At 39.6% G+C, this 21,863-nt stretch overlaps 1 protein-coding gene across 1 annotated transcript; it reads left to right on the top strand.

The window, feature by feature from the left end:
• The first annotated feature begins 1,576 nt into the window (after nt 1–1,576).
• Nucleotides 1,577–20,824, top strand: LOC127797877 (succinate--CoA ligase [ADP-forming] subunit beta, mitochondrial). Its single transcript, XM_052331061.1, has 12 exons — nt 1,577–1,835; nt 2,229–2,339; nt 8,738–8,849; nt 13,058–13,122; nt 13,646–13,723; nt 18,715–18,789; nt 18,874–19,026; nt 19,132–19,266; nt 19,560–19,724; nt 20,005–20,127; nt 20,370–20,441; nt 20,576–20,824. The coding sequence occupies exons 1-12, from the start codon at nt 1,734–1,736 to the stop codon at nt 20,651–20,653; spliced, it is 1,269 nt and encodes a 422-aa protein (XP_052187021.1). The 5' UTR covers nt 1,577–1,733; the 3' UTR covers nt 20,654–20,824.
• The last annotated feature ends 1,039 nt before the right edge of the window (nt 20,825–21,863 follow it).

Raw genomic sequence — 21,863 nt, 5'->3', positions numbered from 1 at the left:
TCTTGTAGATCAAAAAATCCAAACCAGCCAAAGACCTTTTCGCACAACTTCTATAGGAGCTCTTTTGCAGTTTCTCACACCCAAAGACCATTCTCTTTCGGGAGCTATCCTTTCGCAAGATCTTCTTTGGGTGACTTCCTCCAAGTAGACTTTGTTCTTTTGCCTGGCTTTACTGAGCTTTTTTGAAATAAATCAATTTTAATTGTTGTATTCCAACAATAATAAGTCTTTCTAAGAAACTAAAAGAAACCTTAAAAACAGAAGAAAAAATAAAAAGTGAGAAAGAAAACAAAGTATAACTAGAAACAACTTATGAAACGAATGGGATTAAATATGAACAAGAGGGATCCATCAAAGAAAATCATTCTTTTTCTATTCTTTTTGAAAGAAAATAAGGATCTAGACAAAATCAATGAGAGAAAAGAGATCCAGGTGAATGGAAAAGAAAAAACAGATAATAAATTCCATTTTCACTTTAAAGAAACGTGTTGCAAGAATAACCCAATTATGAAACTTCTCATCTGAACAGGAATTGAGAAAAAATAGAATCATATTAACAACAAATAAGAAAGAAAAAACATTGAATGAACCATCATCAATTTAGAAGATTACCTTTCACGTAATTTAAAATAACTTATTATATTATTTAATATGTTTGTTTATAGTTATATGGATAATTATACTTTTTTGGCGAGGGGTTGAGAATTTTGCACCAATATAATTTGTTAAATTTGAGTTTTTCTCAATTTGACCTATGAATAATTATTGCTCCTAGGAGTAATTTGCAATCACAAAGTAGAGATAAACTACTCGACACTCATAAACTCTCTAATACTTAAATTAGTAATCGTATCAACAAAGTTGAGTATAAAGTTTGAGAATCATCAATAAGTGATTGTTATAAAATGCATTTTTTTTTTTTGAAGAGTGAACGAATATTGGTAAGTTATAATAATTAGAATGTTTGATCTCTTGAATGATTCTTAAATATTCTTTGTATACTTGTTAGTTAGGTTAATAATGTAAACGTCTTTTTCCTCTTAAATTATATAAGCACTTTTTATTTTTTAATAATATTAAACTATATTTCTAATACTAGTGGGGCGGGGCGAACTAATTAACTTTCCCCCCGATGACTTAGCAACCAAGACTAATTTATGAAATAATACTATTCATTTCAAAAATTAAGTTGAATAGCAAAGTTCTAATTGTATTATGTTAATTATTTTCATCTAAAGTCATACATTTTGTGCTAGCAAAATATATGTAAAATTTAATTTTATATTAACTTTAATCTTCTCGCCATTCAATCATCCTTCATATTTTCACTAAAAAGGTATAATTTCCGCCAATTTAGTTGCTTATTAAAATAAAAAAAATTTAAACCTCTCACATTTTCCCACAAAAGGAAAGAAAGATAAATATGTTACTTTCTATTATTAATTATCTCTCAAACAAAACCTTTAAGCGGGGTCGAAGGAGAATATTTCATCAAGTATGGGGTGCAGGAATGGGAAAAGAAAAAATGTGGGGGTACAAAGGAAAAAAGATAAAAAGAATAAGAACGGATTCAATAGGGCCTGCTTTTTCTGTTTCCGGCGCGGTCTTCTCTTCCCTGCCTCCCGAACACAGCTTTCTCGTTCTCTCGATTTGCGAACTCTCTCCTTCTCCTAGGGTTTTGTTCGATCTTCTCTCGGCCTCTTCATTTGAATCTCCACCGAAGGATCTGAACAATGGTGAGAGGATTACTGAACAAACTCGCATCTCGCTCTCTCTCCGTCGCCGGAAAATGGCAGCAGCAGCAACTCCGCCGCCTCAATATCCACGAATATCAGGTTCTTCTTCCGTTTTTATCATCTCGTTTTCGTGTTACAAGCATAGGCTTCTGCAAACATAGAGCAGCTTTTATTTGGGATCACGGACTCATCCCATATGACCGAGGACTTTGAGAAGAAAAAAAGGAAAGAATTATAAATCTCATAACTCTGGCAATTTTTCTTTTCAGTTAATGAAAGGCACCTCAAATAAATAGTTGTAGCCTATATGTGTTGACTGCAAATAACATTTAACATTCGTTTTATGTTTTTTTTTATATCTTTTGGTCCTTTTTTATAGAATCAAGTCACGCAAGATTTCATTACTTACAAATTATAGATGTTACAGTCCGGTCAAATTGTTGGTTTTTTTTTTTGTTGTGATGAGTGGTGGTTTATGTCTCACGATGTCAGGGAGCTGAGTTGATGGGCAAATATGGAATCAATGTTCCCAAGGGCGTAGCCGTTTCTTCAGTTGAAGAAGTCAGGAAGGCGGTTCAGGATGTATTTCCCAACCAAAGTGAGGTAATTGTTATAAATTTCTTACACGTAGCACCGCATAAGATATATGGATTGGATCCTCGGTTGCATTTTTTTGGTTATTTTTATTATTGAATTTACTGGTTTTGGAAAGGTGAACAAAGGAAATTTGCCATTACCAGGGCCATTTGGTTAATTTTTTTTATTTTTTTCAGAGGTGTATTTTCTGAGTTTGAATTAACGCTCAGAGATGAGAATATTCTTGGTGAAGTGAAATTGGTTCTGCAATGATTTTTGAAATACTCTAGTTTTAGGAAACAATAGAAAATATTTTCACCCCTTAAAAAAGTTGTTTCCATACAAGAATGCAAATGAGAATAAAATGATAGTGTCTTCCAATTTTTTCTTTTTGTTGGAACAAAAAATAATAGAAACGAAGGAAATGAAAACACTAAGATCTCATACCAAAACATTCCCAATTTTGTATGAAAATGGTTATTGAAAATTTTGAAGATGACTTTTCATGGTTTCTTAACAGCAACAACAACATATCAAGCCTTAATCTCATTAGATGGGGCCAGCTACATGATTTTAGCTCAGCAATTATTTGTATTTATGGTCATCTCTTCTATAAGGCTTCTTGGTTCCTTGAATTGGCATATTTTCAAGATCTCGAGAAACAATTATCCTAAGACTGAACATGGAGACACATAACAGGTTTAAGAACCCCAACTACATGCAAAGTGTTAAGACCCAGGGTATAATTGTAATAACGGTGGGTAGTTGTGGGAGCTAACGCCTACTAAAGAGGCTGTTGTAGAAGAGGAATCAATTTTGATGAAATAACAAACTCTCCCGCCCTCTTGGTTTCTCTCTCTCTCTCTCTCTTTCTTTCTTTTCTTGTATTGTTGTTTTAGAAGGAAATTCCTTTCGGAATTTTTGCCATTGTCAAACCCTAAGTCAAGGGCTTGACAATTTGGTATCAGAGCGGTGGGTCCTTGGCGGCTCTCCAGTGAGAAAATCTTGGGTGGAAGACAGATACACGGCATGGCGGAAGGTACTCGTCTCAAACAGATGGGGGCGCGTATGGAGTCCTTAGAGGCGAGCGTGGCACGTGTACAGGAGGACGTGACGTCCAACAAGGAAGATGTCGCGACCATCCGTGATAGCATCAAAGAGCTGGAACGAGGCCAAGAACGAGCGGATTTTTACGGCCAAAAGATCGACAGTATGTTCACTATGCTGTCGGCGTTGCCACAGTTTAAAGTGACTGGAGAATTGCATCCAAGATCGGGGATTGAGCCAATCTTGGAGAGGGATGGAATCTTGCCTAGGCCAGAGGGAATCAGGATGTTGGATGAGCGAGGAGTTTATGAATGGGAGTCACAGGGTAGAAATACAGGCCATAGTCACCCGCCAGTACCAAGATTGGAGATTCTGATCTTCGAAGGGGAGAAGCCGAGGTGGTGGGTTCGTCGTTGTGAGCAGTTCTTTGAATTGTACCGTGTCGGGGAAGATCAGAAGGTGGTGATGGCAGCGGCATATCTCAACGATATTGCCGATGCATGGTATCAGAATTGGAAGCAGGCAGAAGGGCCATGGGTGTCGTGGAGAACCTTTGCGAAAGAATTGTGTGGCCGGTTTGGAGAAAAAAATATGACCGACACGGTAGAAGAATTTAACAAGCTGAGGCAACAAGGGTCGATAGAGGATTACTTAAGGAAGTTCGAGGAGTTGAGAGCGATGATCGGAATAGCCCATCCTAGCTTGTCAGAGACCTATTTTGTCTCAAGTTTTATTAGCGGTTTAAATGATGATCTGCAATCAGTGGTGAAAATGTTGGCGCCAGCAACAGTAAAACAAGCAGCGGAGAAGGCCCGCTTGCAAGAATTGACTTGGGAAGCTGTATTCAAGAAGGGTAGGACGTGGAATCACGTAGGAGCACAACAAGGAAGGGGTATAAGTTTTCCTTCGGGGGAATATTCTAAGTCGACAATGGGAGTGGGTGGCCAAGGAGGACCCAGGAATAATAATAACTCGGGAAGTAATAAGAATTCAACAATGGAACAGAGGCGGCAATTGGGTTTATGCTTCAAATGCGGCGAAAAATACGGGCCCGGACATCAGTGTAGAAGATTGATGCTGAAGATGGAAGGGTCGAGTGAGGACGATGAGGCAGAGGAGGAGCTGTTGGAAGAAGTCGTAGAAGGGGATGGTATAGAACAAGAAGATTACGAGGATGAAGGAGGCCAGATCTCTTTCCATGCCTTAAAAGGTGGTTCAGCTGCAAGGATTATTCAGGTGAAAGGCCAGGTGGGAAAGAAGAGACTAGCGGTGTTAATTGATAGTGGCAACACTCATAGCTTTCTAAATAAAGCTATTGCCGTAGACCTCAACTGCAAGATGACAGAGACAGTTCCCCTATCGGTGACCGTAGCTAATGGGAATAAAATGTATAGTCACCACAAGTGCTGTAATTTCACTTGGGCCATGCAAGGAGTGGAGTTTATGGCAGACCTCAGGGTGCTGGAGTTAGGGGGATGTGACATAGTCTTAGGGGTCGATTGGATGAAGACAGTTAGCCCGTTAACATTTGACTTTAATAAGTTGGAGGTGACGGTGGACGTTGAAGGAAGGAAGCTGACTTTAGTAGGAAATTTGGAACAAGGAGAATGCAAGCTAATTTCAGGAAAGAGATTGCAGAAATTGATACAGAAAAACAGTGGACAAATCACCCATCTGTACTCTCTAAGAGGTGTGGAGGAGGAGGATCAAGTAACCAATGTGGAAGCTGAGTTGAAATTACTGATGAATGAGGTAACCCCTTGTGACAACTTGCACTTATTATTGACTGAATTTAAGGACTTATTCCTAGAACCTACATCCCTGCCACCCCAAAGACCTTTTGATCATTCCATACACATTAAACCCAATGCTGAACCTGTAAATGTCCGATCCTATCGGTATGCACCAATACAAAAGACTGAAATTGAGAAACAAGTCAAAGATATGTTGGCCCATTCTCTAATCCAACCAAGCCACAGTCCCTATGCCTCACCAGTGCTACTTGTTAAGAAAAAGGTTGGCACTTAGCGTTTCTATGTGGACTATAGACAGCTGAATTCCATCACCATTAAAAACAAATTTCCTATTCTAATCATTGAGGATTTGCTTGATGAACTCAATGGTGCATCCATTTTTTCGAAATTAGATCTTCGAGCTGGGTATCATCAAATTAGGATGCAATTAGCCAACATACCTAAGACAACATTCCGCACACATCAAGGTCTTTATGAATTCACAGTTATGCCTTTCGACCTCACTAATGCCCCAGCGACATTTCAATCCCTAATGAACCACATATTTAGCCCTTATTTGAGGAACTTTATGCTTGTTTCTTTTGACGACATACTTGTCTACAACCAGAATTTAGACCAGCACCTAGCCCACCTTTGAACAGTCTTTGAAGTCCTTAGGTTTAATCAATTATATGTCAAGTTGTCTAAGTGTACATTTGCCAAGAGGGAGGTGGAATACCTAGGCCACATCATTTTGGAAGGGGGAGTCAGCACTGACCCAAGGAAGATAGAAGCAGTGGTAAGTTGGCTAAGACCTGCTACTATTAAAGAATTGAGAGGTTTTTTGGGACTGACAGGATATTACAGAAAATTCGTTCAAAATTATGGAGTAATCAGTCAGCCTTTAACGGAATCGTTACGTAAAGATAATTTCCATTGGAATCCTTGAGCGGAGGCAGCTTTTGGAGCCCTTAAAAAGGCCATGACTCAATCTTCAGTGTTGGCATTACCAAATTTTTCGAAGACCTTTGTGGTGGAAACTGATGCGTGCGATAGTGGGGTGGGGGCAGTGCTGATGCAAGAAGGGTGGCCATTGGCTTACATTAGTCAAGGGTTGGCTCCTAGACATTTGGGGTTGAGTGTATATGACAAGGAGTTAATTGCAGTGTTGGTGGTAGTGGATAAATGGCGGCATTACTTGGAAAACAACCCGTTTATAATTCGCACTGACCATGAGAGTCTACAATTCTTAAGCCAACAAAGACTGCACACCCAATTGCAAAGAAAAGGGGTATTGAAGCTCCTAGGAATGGACTACACAATTCAATACCGAAAAGGAAAGGAGAATTTGGTTGCGGATGCACTGTCAAGAAGAGACAAAAAAGGATCTTGTAAAGCTGTCACAGCTGTAACTCCGGAGTGGATTAAAGAGGTCGTGAGCAGCTACGTCAATACAGCCTGGTTGCAGGAGTTGCTGCCCCAATTGGCTGTCCATCCCCATAATCAAAAAGGTTATACACTAGCCAATGGAGTAATTCGCTACAAGGGCAGAATTGTGATTGGAAATGCTGAACAGTTAAAAACAAGAATAATGCAAGCCATGCATGATTCAGTAGTAGGTGGACACTCGGGGGTGAGGGCAACGTATCATCGAATCAGAGGTTTTTTCTATTGGCCAAGGCTGAAAAGAGAGGTGGTAAGGTATGTAGTGTAGTGTGAAATTTGCCAGCGTTGTAAACATGAAATAGTGGCCGTGCCGGGATTGTTACAGCCACTTCCCATACTGGAGTAAGCGTGGGAAGATATTTCGATGGATTTCATTGAAGGGTTGCCTAAATCTAAGGGTGAAGAATTCTGGTCATTGTCGATAGATTGACTAAATTTGCCCACTTCATTAGTATCACACACCCTTTTTCAGCTTCAGAAGTGGCTAGACTATTCTTGGATTCAGTAGGGAAGTTCCATGGAATTCCTAAGAGGGTGGTGTCGGATAGGGATAAAATATTTACAAGTTCCTTCTGGCAGGAACTGTTCAAGAATATGGGAGTTGGGCTACACCTGTCCACTGCTTATCACCCGGAAAAGGATGGGCAAACGGAACGAGTGAATCAATGTTTGGAAGGGTATCTCCGATGCATGTGTTTTGCAAGGCCTAGGAGCTAGCATAAGTGGTTATCTCTAGCCCAGTGGTGGTATAATTCAACCTATCATACAGCTATTAAACGCTCACATTTTGAGGCCTTATTTGGATATTGTCCACCCCTACTACCATCTATTACGAGGACTTCAGCTACTTTGGCTGATGTGGAGCAATACTTTCAAGAACGGAGGGAGGTTTTGGTGGAATTAAAGAGGGAGCTCGGGACAGCTCGGAATTCGGATGGAACAAACTGCTAACAAAAGGAGAAGTGCACGAACTTTTGCAGTAGGAGATCAAGTGTTCCTTAAGGTGAAGCGTTTTTTACAGCCTGCTATCACCAAGGGTCCTGTGTCTAAGTTTAGCCCAAAGTATTTCGGACCCTACACTATATTGGCTAAGGTCGGTGAGGTGGCATATCGGCTGCAATTACCAGTGGGAACTAAAATTCATCCGGTATTCCATGTGTCGTTATTGAAGAAAGCGGTCACTCCTCAGGTGACAGTCAGCGACTCATTACCTAATGTGGAGGGCGAACCTAAAGTGGAAGTTAGTCCGCTGTTACCAACTATTGAAGAGAATGAAGTGGCAGTGGAACCCCAGGCTGTTGTGGATAAAATGGTGATATATCAGGGCACAGCCCCTATTACTCAGGTGTTAATTAGGTGGTCTCATTTACCTCTAGACCAGCCTACTTGGGAGTACTTACCAGATGTATTGAAGCAGTTTCCCCGTGTTATCAGTCTTCTATGACATTCTTGGGGACAAGAATTAATTCATGGGGAGGGGAATTTGTTAAGACCCAGGGCATAATTGTAATAACAGTGGGTAGTTGTGGGAGCTAACGCCTACTAAAGAGGCTGTTGTAGAAGAGGAATCAGTTTTGATGAAATAACATACTCTCCCGCCCTCTTGGTTTCTCTCTCTCTCTCTCTATCTCTCTTTCTTTCTTTTCTTGTATTGCTGTTTTAGAAGGAAATTCCTTTGGAATTTCTGCCATTGTCAAACCCTAAGTCAAGGGCTTGACACAAAGCTATTTCATTCTTTTGTATTTGCAGAAACATGAATAACTCAGGTTAATTGTTAGCATTTTTACACCAATTTAAATGTTGCTTAAAATTTTGTGCATTTAACCTTTAAATAATGAAGGTGTTGAGATCATACATCTCAAGCAGAGGTTTCTGTTTAGTTTATAATCAGTTTGAGCAGTACTCCATTAAAATAAAGAGCAGGATTATAGTTTTTACAGTCAGATGGCCAATTCCAGAACTACTTTTCGAACTTTGTAATCTCTTTAAATGAAGAGACATTAGTAGAAGTGTTTAGCCATTTGTTTTGCTGGTACCTTTTGGGGCCTTTTGTAAAAGCATTTCACCATCAAAACCAATTTCAAGAAGTATTCCTACAAATATTCTGAGTGTAAACTTGCTTGTTTTCGTTGGTTCACATTTTGTGGAAAATAATAACCAAGGAAGGTAAATAAGTTCGTTGCTTTGATTCTGATGCAGTTGGTGGTCAAAAGTCAGATCCTTGCTGGTGGTCGAGGGTTGGGAACTTTCAAAAGTGGTCTTAAGGGTGGTGTCCACATAGTTAAGGCCAATGAGGTTGAAGACATAGCTGGTATGGAAGACTGCACTACTCTGTCTCCACAAATGCTACAGGAATTGGTTATTGCTTTGATTTTAAATTTGTTAAAAATCTTTATTTTCCTTCATCTGAGTCTCTAACTTGCTCACATTCTTGCAACGATAATATGTAATTCATTGTCTAATAATGATTGAACTCTATTAATTTTGGTGCAAACACTTAAAGATGCCATGTTCTAGTGCCATCACCATTTACTACTTCTGTTTGGGTGATCTTGAGAAGCCTCAAAATCAAAATTCGTTTAAATAACCATTGTATTTTTTATAATGAGGTGAGTTAAGAAGTAGGAAGAATTTGTATAATGGCTTCTCGTTAGTAGCGCACATTATTTTTCTTGAGTTACCTACTTGACTAGTTTGTGTGACAAATTGGTTAGTCGAGATTACATGTACCTGGCATTCTTGCAGTCTTGTGGTATTCTTCCTTTCATCCTTCCTGAACTTTATGGTTAAGTTAGCAATACCCACACTTGATTGGCAGTTGGTTAGTTGAGATTACATGTACCTGGCATTCTTGCAGTCTTGTGGTATTCTTCCTTTCATCCTTCCTGAACTTTATGGCCAAGTTAGCAATACCCACACTTGATTGGCAGTTGGTTGTCCTCTGAAATGTTGATATTTTGAGCAGTAGGTGATGTAATGTTTTAAATATTATGGTTTTTAGTTTTGTTAGAATTCTTTGTGGCAGATGTTTTCTTTTGTAATTGTCATGTACCTAGGGTTCAACCTAGGGTTTAAGAGATAATTGGAAGGAATTTGGGGAAGATAGATCAGAAGAAATGGGAGGGAATTAGGGAAGGACAGAAACAGTGAGAGAGATTGGGGAGAACCGAGAGAAAGAGAGGGAAATTGAGAAAGTTTGAAAATCAGATTTCATTCAATAATATGGTTGTCTTTTGAATCAGATTGGATCAGCCTTATATGCTGATCCGGTTGTTAGGTTTGGCACAAATAGGACTACCAATTATTCAAATCAATACAGCTGGAGAATGTTACAATTTAACTAAAAGAAATTTATCCATTAGCTAATTACTATTATGTCCTTGGGTCATGACAATTTCCCCCCTTAGAGAGAGTTCTTGTCCCCAAGAACTTGCTGTAGTTGGTCCTGCTTCTTCATCCAATCCTGACTTGCTCTTCTTATTCTTTTCCATCTTTCAGTCCTTCCATATATAGTAACTGTTTCTTGCACCTGTGACCTAGGCTAAACTGTCCTCCACAGCAGTAGCACAACCCTGTGTGTGTCCTTTGTTCCATCAAAAGTGACTTGGCTGAATTAGGGTTAGTATAAACCCTATGATTGGGTTTTCCTTCCAGCTGCGAACTGTTTGCAGGATGAATTTTGGTTAGGAGCTGGTGTTTTGTCATAACTGATAGCTCTTGCAGTGAAGCTTCCTTAGCTGCTTCTTGCACTGTCTTAGGCTTCAACATCTTCACTGTTGGCCGAAGCTCATTGCTCAAGCCACTAACAAAACTTGATACAAAGTACTCCTTTGTCATGTATGGGTTACGACACAACATAAGTGACTTTAACTCCTCAAATTTGAGCTGATATTCTTGCACTGTTCCATCCTGTCTCAACTTGTTAAATTCTTCTATTATATCCATCATGCCATGATCTCCAAACCTCTCACACAAGCCTCTAATAAATTCATCCCAATTGCAACCATCCCTAACTTTGGGCCATCCTTGGAACCACACATCTCCAACATCGTTTAGGCAAGCAGATGGCAGGGTAACCCTCGAGTTATTGGGCACTTAATAGATGCTGAACAATTTCTCACACCGCCTCACCCACCATCTAGGCTTTTGCGCATCAAATAGAGGCAATTCTAGTTTTGGCATCGGAAAGCCGGATTGATGGGGTGTAACTTGTGTCTCTTGTTGCCTCTCACCCACATTTTCTTCCCTCGTGGCCGGATCCACTTCAAACTCCAATGATCTGGTTTTCCGATTGTTGGTTCCAATTCCTAGAAGTTGTGTTACGACCCTAGGGGCAGTACTGTGATTGGGGTGGAACTAACCTTGTAAACCGTTGGGGGTCTAACTAAATAGGGTGGGTGGTTAGTAGGCAGGAATCTGTTGTAACAGCTAGTTGTTGGGCTAAGTAGTTAGAAGGGGAAATAATTGTTGAATTGTCCAGAGGTTCTCTATATAGGGACCTACGACATTATGGGAAGGATTATTGAATGAATAATACCGATAATCTCTTCCTCCCTCTTGTTCTCTCTCTCTCTCTCTCTCTCTCGTTCTTGCATTCTAAGTTATTGAATTGCCAGCCCTAATTCAAGGGCTTGACATTTTGGTTCCAGCTTATCTCTAGGGGGAAATCAGGCGAGATTCTTACTTGATTTTGGTTAGAAAACATGAGCATGAATTGTTGCATTTGATCGCGCAACATGCTGCTTTGCTCTTGCATCTCTTCCCGTATATGATGATTGTGCATATCCCTGCGCAATCTTTCCGCAACAGCATCCAACTTCCTGTCTACCACCAATCCAATCATATCCTCCATGGATCCCATGCGATTCTACAGCTCCACCACCGTTGCTGTGACTTGCTGTGCAACTGCAATTCCATTTGCTTCATTTGGGTGCCATTGGCCATGGTGGATTGATTGCTTGAAAGAGTCTTCAGCCGGAAACTTGCTCTGAATTTTTCCTCAGTTCCCTGCAGTTATTCACCATTGATTGCGGTCACGACAGCTCAACAATCCTCTAGTTTTGAGACCTCACTTCATTGAATCTGCCTACCTCGGCATTGGCTTTCAATTCCAAACCAAATTATCAAAATCCACAATCGCCAAGGAGCGTCAGAAAACTCAGCTGAAATCACCTTTTGTTTCGCTGCTTGTAACAATCCTATATACGTCGGAATTACCGTCGGGAACGCCTGGCCTACTTGCCTCCAAAAGTTGACAACTCTTCCCTGATTTCACAAGCCGAGAGCCAATCCTCCTGCTTTGCCTTCGAAATTTGTGCAATGTGCCAAGATTCAATCGTCACCTCCTTTGCCATGGTTGGATTTGAGAAATCGGTAGCTTGAAAGTTGCCCCTAGCTTAGCTTCCTAAATCGCCTCCTGCGACTTGACTGGCTTTGAGAATCACTCGCTTCATGTCACAATTTTGAGTCAAGATTCACTTGCTCCTCTTGGTTTCAATTAGTCCTTGCTTCCTTCTAACTTAGATTTGGAACGCGGAAAGATCACTGCTCGATACCAAATTGATAATTTATGTTGAATCGACGGTTAGAGTTTCTGTTAGGAATCGCCTCTGAAAGCAAATGTAGTCCTCGTCTCGAAATTATAGTTGGAGTCGCCTAGCTCGCTCGTCTTCAAAATTCGAACAAGAATTTTTGATCAATCGAAACTACTTCAATTCTGGGCCGATTATTGTTGTGCTTTGCTCCTTGTGACTTGAGCTGAATTCACTACTAAAATCGACAGAATCACAGTCAAGAATCGTTGGCTTTGATACCAATTTGTCACTTACCTAGGGTTCAATCTAGGGTTTAAGAGATAATCGGAAGGAATTTGGGGAAGATAGATAAGAAGAAATGGGAGGGAATTAGGGAAGGATAGAAACAGTGAGAGATTAGGGAGAATCGAGAGAAAGAGAGGGAAATTGAGAGAGTTTGAAAATCAGATTTCATTCAATAATATGGTTGTCTTTTGAATCAGATTGGATCAGCCTTATATACTGATTTGGTTGCCAGATTGTTGGCAATAGGGCTGCCAATTATTCAAATCAATACAGCTGGAGGCTGTTACAATTCAACTTAAAGAAATTCATCTATTATCTAATTACTACTATGTCCTTGGGTCATGACAGCGATTTGAGTAGTTTTACATTCCTTATTTTTAGTGCATTAGAATTCTGTACATGAAGTTTTCCCTTCTGGAATTTGAGCAAGTTTTTAGGTTCTTTATACAAAATGTTTCATTTTGTAATTTGATTGCCCAAACATGGTTAGTAAATGATTGGGTGTTGATTCACAAGCCTGCAACAATCCATACAAAGTAGACTTCTGATTCTCTTAAGGATATTTGAAGGTATTGGCAGGATGTATTTGGTTAAGCTTCCATCTATTGCAGACTATGCTTTGAACTTTTAAGCTGATTTATTGATTTTGTTTTTCTAAATTCATCAATTTATTTTAGCTTATATTTGATATTTTTTGCAGGAAAGATGCTTGGGCAGATTCTTGTTACTAAACAAACTGGGCCTCAGGGAAAAATTGTCAGCAAGGTTTGTTTTTCTTTTACACATACCATGTTTTTACAGTAGTCTCATGTTCTATAACATGAGACTACTGTATGTTTGAAGCAGTTGTCAACAATATGTTGTATCTTTTGATGTTTCATGACAATGTTTGACTTGTATTGGTTACTTCACCTGGTACTCAATCATGAGGGAGGTTACAGGAGAAAATCTTGAAGTGGCTGAATTTTAGCTATTTGGTTTCATATATGCTGAGACTTGGTACTGTAGATCTATCATGAACTACTTTACCTTTCAGAATATTAAGTTGATACTGTTTATGGTTTTGTTGTTAGGATCATGATTCCTGTCTCTCTCTCTCTCTCTTTCTCTCTCTCTCACACACACACACACACACACACACACTCGCTCACTCATTCACTATCTATCTGCTAGCATTTTGCTTGGATCATAATCTTTTGCACTAAATGTTATACCTTTGTTAGTTACTGTTCTGCATCATTGGTTGGGGCTTGTTATTGTTCAATAATGTTTAAATTTTCTTTTGCAGGTTTATTTGTGCGAGAAGTTGTCACTTGTAAATGAGATGTACTTTGCTATCACTCTTGACCGCAAAACTGCTGGCCCTGTATGAACCTGAACTAACTTTCTTGTGTATTGATTTCAATATAGTGAATTTCTATGTTTCATTTCAACTTGACTAGAATCTTGTATCCTCTTTTCAATTCTTGGTTCATGTTTAGATGCTAGGGCTAATAGTTTCCATTAGTTTCTTACATTGACTTTTTTGCTGGAAGACCAAGCTTATGAGCCTTTTATAAATCTATATATAGGCTTTCTTCCTTGTTTGTGTTAAGCTTGTGGAACCATTTTGCCTAGGGAGTATCGTAACTTTCTGTTCAATGCTAGCTTCACCTGCTCTGGTGTTTATTCAAAATTCAAAAAGCAGCACGTTTATTTTTGTGGTTATTGCTGTCTTTGGCTCAACTTCCACCCAGCTTTTTTCTTTATCAAGAGATACAAAATGACCATGTATTTTTTTCTTTGCTGAATGAACAGAGGATAGTAAGGGGTAACCCAGTTGGTGATCCTATCAATAAGTGACCATAGCAGTCTCTTTTGGTTGGGAAACCGAAAGGTAGAGAATTCCAATGACTTTAAACCATGATTTGAACCCAGTCTCATCAGACTAAGGTACAAGTGAACCAAAACCTCTTAAGTCACTAGTGCATGGGACAAAAATTGAATCCATACCTTTTTGTTGCTAGAAACTCTGTGGGAAGTTGCCTTAGATCCCTTGGCCAACTGCTGTTATGGTGACCCTGTAATTTTTAAAATTTCTTTAAACATCCCTTATTTTTAAGTTTATACAATGGATTGCTCCTTATTTCAAGCTGTCAAGAGGGCTGCTGGTAGTTGCTAACATCATGTAGAACTGGTGGAGTTATTATTGGTTATGACTTCGCATCATAGGATGTTTTATTTGTTACTGAAAAAGTTTGTGCTATAATTTGACTATCAGGCATAAGATACCATATTCACAAAGGAAACTGAACTCTAATCTTGCTAAATTGGTCAAATTTCTCCTAGAATACACTTTTGTTTCTTCATCTCTGTACTGATACTGAAAATAAACCTGTTGATGCATTTAGTAGAATTTGGTGTTACAAACTATGAGCATTCTCATGATATGTTTTGATAGGATTCAACAAGAATTTATTTCATATCTTGATTTTACTCTTATTTGTCAAAAAGTGAAGGGTGGTAATCATCAAGAATATGTTGATTTTTTTCTTCAAGATGGTTGTTTATTTAGAAATCTCAACTTTTCATTCCTTGAATGTCCCTTGAGACTTCCTAGTTTGGGAATTGCATGTCAGAGGACTGTGTTTGGACATTTTGGTAGGAGATAAGTCCATATCCCTCGTTGAGTATAGGTTTTAACGGTCATCCTTAAAAAGGGATGTTGGTAAGATTCTCTCCAATTATCGATTACCCAAGGATAAAAAAAAAAAAAAAATAGTCTATGCATACTTTTGCTTATTTCATATGAACAATGGAAACATTTTCTCTTTGATTGGTAGCTTTAGGTGTTGATTAACTTGAAAAAATAGTCTATGTATAACTTTGCTTGTTTCATATGAACAATGGAAGATCTTTCTCTTTAATTGGTAGCTATAGGTGTTCATCAACTTGATTTACTTTAGATGTTGTCACGACCCAATGAGAATTAGAGGGGCAATACTATAATTAGTTACAATTGTTTGTTAGGGGATGCTATTAATTTTGTTGAAGTACACGTGGGTGCTGTTCTAGAATTTATTTTCAGTTAAACAGCCTATAAATAGGCTATAGTATATAGAGAAGTGTGGACAAATATATTGAATTGAAATCTCTCTTACATTCTCTCTCTCGTTCTCCCCTGTTTTCCTCCATTCTCCCTATTTCTGCTCAGTTTCTCCCTCCAATTCTGTTCTCTCTTGAATTCTTCTCAATTCCCTTTCTAAACCCTAGCCAAACCCTAGGGTCGTGACATTTGATATTAGAGCCGAACCATCTTTGGTTGTGTTTCTGTTGCGGCTCAGATTTGAAGGCAAACCCATCTGGTGCTTCGCGATGTGCTGCTCACTCTGATCAGAAGGTGATTCCAACCCAGATTGGGGAGGTGACAGGACCGAAGCAGTCAGAGCGGAAGATGATTTTGACCGGCGCTTCAGGGGGTGCTGCCCGCCTTGAGTGGAAGGCAATTCCGACCCGCACCAGTGAAGTCTCCGATAGGTACGTGGCTGTGTGCTGCAGTTTTGATCAGAAGGCAATTCCGATAGTGACTGCAGACATAGGTGGTCATGTGCAGTTGAGTGAGGTGAACTGAGGACCGCTGAATTTTGATTTTGAGGAAGGCAAATTGGATCTAGCAGGCGAAGCAGATTCTTAGAAGGTGGATTCATAGTAGCCAATTCTCGGCTACTGCATCGTGACTTAGGTTGCAGCTCTGAAGTGTGGATTGTCAAACCACAACAGGTGACGACGTTTATCGGGCAGTGATTCTTGTAATTCTGGTGAATTCAACAGAGTTGGCTGACTCTCGGCAGTGATTCTGGTAATTTTATCTGCTAATTCAAGATTGCTGAAGTTAGATCCATGTTTGATTAGAATTTGAAGGCAGACCAGACCAATTGATTCAGGAAGCCAGTTGATTCTCGGCTATAATTGAGAGCAGTAATCGATTTTCTGTTTCCTAGAGGCTGTTAATCAAACCTTCGTTTTCAAGGCTGCTGCATTGTGTGATTCGGATATAGGCGATCACGGGAGATTGCTGATCACAATCAGTCCCTTTTGAGGCAAGGCTGGATGTTTTGGAGCTAAGTTTGAAGCATACTCGAGAGGAGGTGAGTCTTTGCAGAGAGTGTGACATTGGTGAGAAGTGAATCTGAGCAATCGGAGCCCATTGATTTCAGAGATACCAGAGCAAGGCGGTTTCCGGCCTTGTGACGGAGAGCGTGACAAATTCTCAGGCGAACTGCAGAAGCCTGCCATTTCTAGAAAGCTGATTGAAGCTGTTTAGATCAGCGATTTTCGGAAGTAATTGTGCAGCAGAACTTTTGGTTTCAGTGTTGCGCTGTGGAAGTAATTGCAAAGCGGAAGTGTTGGGTTTAGAAGTTGTGTGGCAGGTTTTCGAAGTTACTTAGAACAAGTTATCTTCTGAAACTGTTCAGAGCCAGCAGGTTATTTGAGGGTGACTCGGAAATTGATTTGGAGGCCATTCAGCAACAGCTAAAGGTTGACACAGATCTAGCCTTCTGTGAATTTAAGGTTGCTGAATTTTAGTACTGGAATAATTTTCTGAAGAGATCCTTAGAAGCTAAGCAAGAGGTTGTTGCAGCAGTGAATTTTCAAGGAATTGAATGGAGGAGATGGTTGAAGGACTATGTGCTGCAACAAGAAAAGGAATCAAGGACCTCAGTAGACAGCTGGACAACTTTTTGATCCTATTTTCATATAAATTCCAGGTTAGAATTCCAGCTGAATGTTTTTCTAAGAATATTCTGCTTCCTTAATTCAGATTGGATATGATTGTTGCAATGAAAAGCATGGGTTACAGCCTAAAGGTTATACTAACAGCAGCCAGCAGATATGAGGTATTCCTAAGGCTGCTGTGTCTCTAAGATTAGGAATGGATGATGCAGGGGAGGAAAACTTGGGATGAGGAGGTGGGGGAACTCACTCCACACCCCTGGGCCCGGGGATGGACATTCCCGAATTTGAAAGAGATAGGCCTAGATGGTGGATCAGGAGGTGCGAGCGGGTGTTCTATCAGTACCGGGTGGCAGAAAGAAAGAAGGTTAATATGGCTGCAGCCTATTTAGATGATGTAGCTGATGCTTGGTTCCAGAATTGGTGCAGAGGGAGGTCCTAAGAATGGGAATGGTAGCTGCAAAGAATGAGGGAGGACCTGAATTGAAGCAGACAATGCAGGATGACAAAGAAGGAATGGCAGCTATTGAAGACGTTATTGAGGTTCCACTGGAAAAGAAATTCGTTGAAATGAATGTGGCTACAATTGTCAATAACCCAGAAGAAGAGCTAATAGATCAAGATGTACCAATTGAGAGGGTACAGGAGAAAAATGAGGAATTATTTGATGAATTGACAGAGGAAGCAAAGACCATTGCAGTAGCCTAGGTGCCTAGTCCAATATTTGAAGAACTGACTAATTTTCAGGAAGGGAACTTTGAGAGGCCTGGTCCCAAGAATGAAGGGTATAGACATACTGCTCCCTTGCTCTTGGCTTTGGAGAGGGATGAGGAGTCCATAACTTGGGTTAAATCAGGCATCAAGATGACGATGACAATTCCAACAGGAAAATGCTTCACTGCTGTTATGAATATGTTTGATCTCGAGCAATGTGACAGTCTTGCTGTCTTTTCAGCTGGAGCAGACCAGTTTCTGGTGCTGGTCCTAGTAGAAGAAGAGCAAGAGATCAGGAATGTAAAAGAAAAGAGGAAAAAGCCTAGAAGGAGAAAGAAGGAAAGAAGAATAAAACCGATAGAGAAAGCTGGGATCGGATGAATAACAACGGCTCAATGGTAATAAGTTACTTGGGGACAAGAGACATTTCAAGGAGAGGGAATTGTCATGACCTAATGGGAATTAGAGGGGCAATACTGTAAGTAGTTGCAATTATTTGTTAGGAGATGCTATTAATTCTGTTGAAGTGCACATGGGTGCTGTTCTAGAATCTATTTTCAGTTAAACAGCCTATAAATAGGCTATAGTATGTAAAGAAGTGTATGTGGAAAAATATATTGAATTCAGATCTGTCTTACATTCTCTCTCGTTCTCCCCTCCCCTGTTTTCCTCCATTCTCCCTATTTCTGCTCAGTCTCTCCCTCCAATTCTGCTCTCTCTCTTGGATTCTTCTCATTTCCCTTTCTAAACCCTAGCCAAACCCTAGGGTTGTGACTGATGTTTTGTACAGTTTTCCTTTGATCACCTGGAAATGAATGTTATTGGTAACTATATGTGTTTGATTAACTTGCTTGTTGTGTACTTTGCCTTTCTATTGCCTGGAAATTAATGGTCTAAAGTAAGGTGCTTCTGGGCATATTTTGTCTCCAGCTTATAATTGCTTGTCAGAAGGGAGGAACTAGTATTGAAGATCTTGCTGAGAAGTTCCCTGATATGATCATAAAGGTTCTAACATGCTTATCAAAAAGTTTCCTTCTAATATTCCATTTACCTGTGCAACTAAATGTCTGTCTGTTTTCTGCTGCCTAGGTACCTATTGATGTTTTCAAGGGGATTACAGATGAAGATGCTGCCAAGGTGGTAGATGGATTGGCCCCCAAGGTGGCTGACAGAAATGCAGCAATGGAACAAGTGAAGAAATTATACAAACTTTTCTGTGAATGTGACTGCACGCAGTTGGAAGTTAGTATTAGCTTATATTTGCGTGACCACTTCATGAGTTATATTTGTTAGTGTGTCTTTGACTTCCATGAGTTATATTTGCAAGACCTTGTCAATTTTGGACAGATCAACCCAATTGCAGAAACTGCTGACAATCAGTTGGTAGCTGCTGATGCAAAGTTGAATTTTGATGATAATGCTGCTTACCGTCAAAAGGAGATATTTACTCTTCGTGATCCTACACAAGAGGATCCTCGTGAGGTCTGACTATAATATTTTAAGCACTGAAAATGGGTGGAAGTTATAATTGGTTTTAAAGACCACTACTGGATTTGGTGTATAAGACCAGCTATTAGCTTCAGTGTTATCTTGGCATCCTTATTTCTTTTGTTTATTTATTGACGGATGGGTGAAGTGAGTAGTTTTTTGGGAAATTCACATTTAGATACAGGATTGGCTAATCCTAGAAATAAGAAACTAATACTTGCAACTCTTCTTTTGTGTTATCCTGTTGCATTAAGTTGTTTTCACTCTTCATCTATCCACTTTGACAGGTTGCTGCCGCAAAAGCAGATCTGAATTATATTGGTCTTGATGGAGAAATTGGTTGCATGGTGAATGGTGCTGGGTTGGCCATGGCTACAATGGATATAATCAAGTTGCATGGGGGAACGCCTGCCAACTTTCTAGATGTTGGTGGGAATGCGTCTGAAAGCCAGGTAACTTACTGATTGCAGGGTGCATGTTTCTCTCACTAACATGATGCTAGGTGGCCCTTTATTATGTCATTGTAATACTTGACGTTCACACACAAAACAAAACCATGTTTCATAATAAGCACAATGCAAGGGTGTATTCAGGAATTTTTTGCTGTTTCTTGTTAAAAAGCAAAATTGGCTATTTTCCCATGAAGAATGCCTGATATTTTTTCAGATCTAATTACTCATTTTTTCCCTGCTCTCCGCTCACCTTAAAAAAAAAAAAAATTGTACCAAGCAGGTTGTTGAGGCTTTCAAAATTTTGACATCTGATGAGAAGGTGAAAGCAATCATGGTGAACATATTTGGAGGAATAATGAAATGTGATGTAATAGCAAGTGGAATTGTCAATGCTGCTAGACAGGTGATTTTTCATCAGATTATCTGTTTGCATTCACGTGCTTATTTAATTATTCCACCTGTTCCATTACATATATATTTGAGATATGACTAGTAGTAGTATGGATTTGTAAAACTGGTGGACCCAGAAACAGTAAAGACTGCAAATTATGGTGGAATTTTCTAGAATTAGAGTTTTCATACTCATATTCTAGTTGTTCGTTGAACAAGTACTAATCACTCTATGGGGCTTTGTCTTTAATTTAGGTTCAACTCAAAGTACCGGTTGTTGTTCGTCTTGAAGGTACAAATGTCGACCAAGGGAAAAGCATTCTTAAGGTAAATCGAAACTGGCCTTCCATGAAATCCTACCAAAAAAATACGGTTGGCTGCCTCCAAGAGTTATATCGATATAAGGGAAAAGTAATATAACTAAATGCTAATGTTTTTCCGTCAAATACACGACTCTGCAGGAAAGTGGAATAGCTCTAGTTACAGCAGAGGATCTAGATGATGCGGCTGAGAAGGCTGTCAAATCAGCTTACAAGTGAGCCCATCGAATGATCGTTCTTATGTAGAATTTATTTAGCTCCAACTTGATTAATCTTAATCTTCTTCTGCGCATTGCATTTGGCATTTTGTGGTGTACACAAGGCTGTGCTTGCAGCTAAATTTGGAATTTTATATGAAAAAAGTGGTGATGGGATGGGGGGGCGGGGAGGGGAGGGGAGGGGCCATTTGATGCCTTCGAGCTGTCGGGAAACAGTTACAACCCACCCAGTGTTTCTTTGATTATTGAAAGGAAAACATAAGCGCATATATGCCATTTTTGCTCTGATCTTCATTCCCTCTACTATAATTCAAACATTGCATGCATTCTTATAAAAGGTTGTTGCATATAATGCAAGATTCCCTCCCCACACTTACAGAACAAAATGTAAAAAAGTGACGATGAAATTTGTGTAAGATAATTAGACTAGTATAAGCTCTTATTATATTTTCTAGGTACAATGCGTTCAGAAAATAAGTTGATGGATCCTTGGCAAGAGGATCCTCGTGTGAGGTCTAGCCAAATGGGAATCGGGATCAATTTAAGCGAGAGGACCACCCTCTTGCATGTTTCTTTATTTATTTAAGGACTCATCGCTGGAAGAAGAGTTGTTGGAGGCGGCACGCTGGCCTTCGTGAGGGAGAAAAACAATGATGGCAATGGCAACGAAGCTTTAACCTAACCATAACCTTTGACTCATTTTATTCCCAATGGAAGCCAAAGAGGTGTTGGCCAAGCAGAGAACAAGGAGAGATGACAGGGCAGAGGGGTCACGAAGAGGTTAGTGGTTCACAATGAATGGTATTCGTGACCGTGAAAGATTGGAAGAGAGATCGGGAAGAAGGAAGGAAGGCAGAGAGTTGGAGAGGGAGAGATCTTTGAGGGTCTAAGAGATAGAAGAACTGCAATCGATTCGTATGCACCCAGACACAACATCTCATCGCCTAGAGACTCCCACTTTAGTGCTTGATAACCATATTTGGAGTTGTCACCAATTTTTTACTTTACATTGCTTAGATTTTGACATAAATTGGTTATCTCTTATATCTGAATTATATAATTATTATGTATTTTAAATTCTAGATCTGGGAGTCGTTATAGAGAGAGAGAAAGAGTTGAAGGAGTCGGTAGTGACGTTTAACGTCGCTTTGACTTGTTGACGATGATGTTAGGATTGAGAGTAAATTAAAATAAAAAATAAATATTTGTTG

This window comes from Diospyros lotus, chromosome 3 (assembly GCF_014633365.1).
Source record: "Diospyros lotus cultivar Yz01 chromosome 3, ASM1463336v1, whole genome shotgun sequence".
Lineage (NCBI taxonomy): Eukaryota > Viridiplantae > Streptophyta > Magnoliopsida > Ericales > Ebenaceae > Diospyros > Diospyros lotus.
This window is presented reverse-complemented; position numbering and strand designations above follow the sequence as displayed.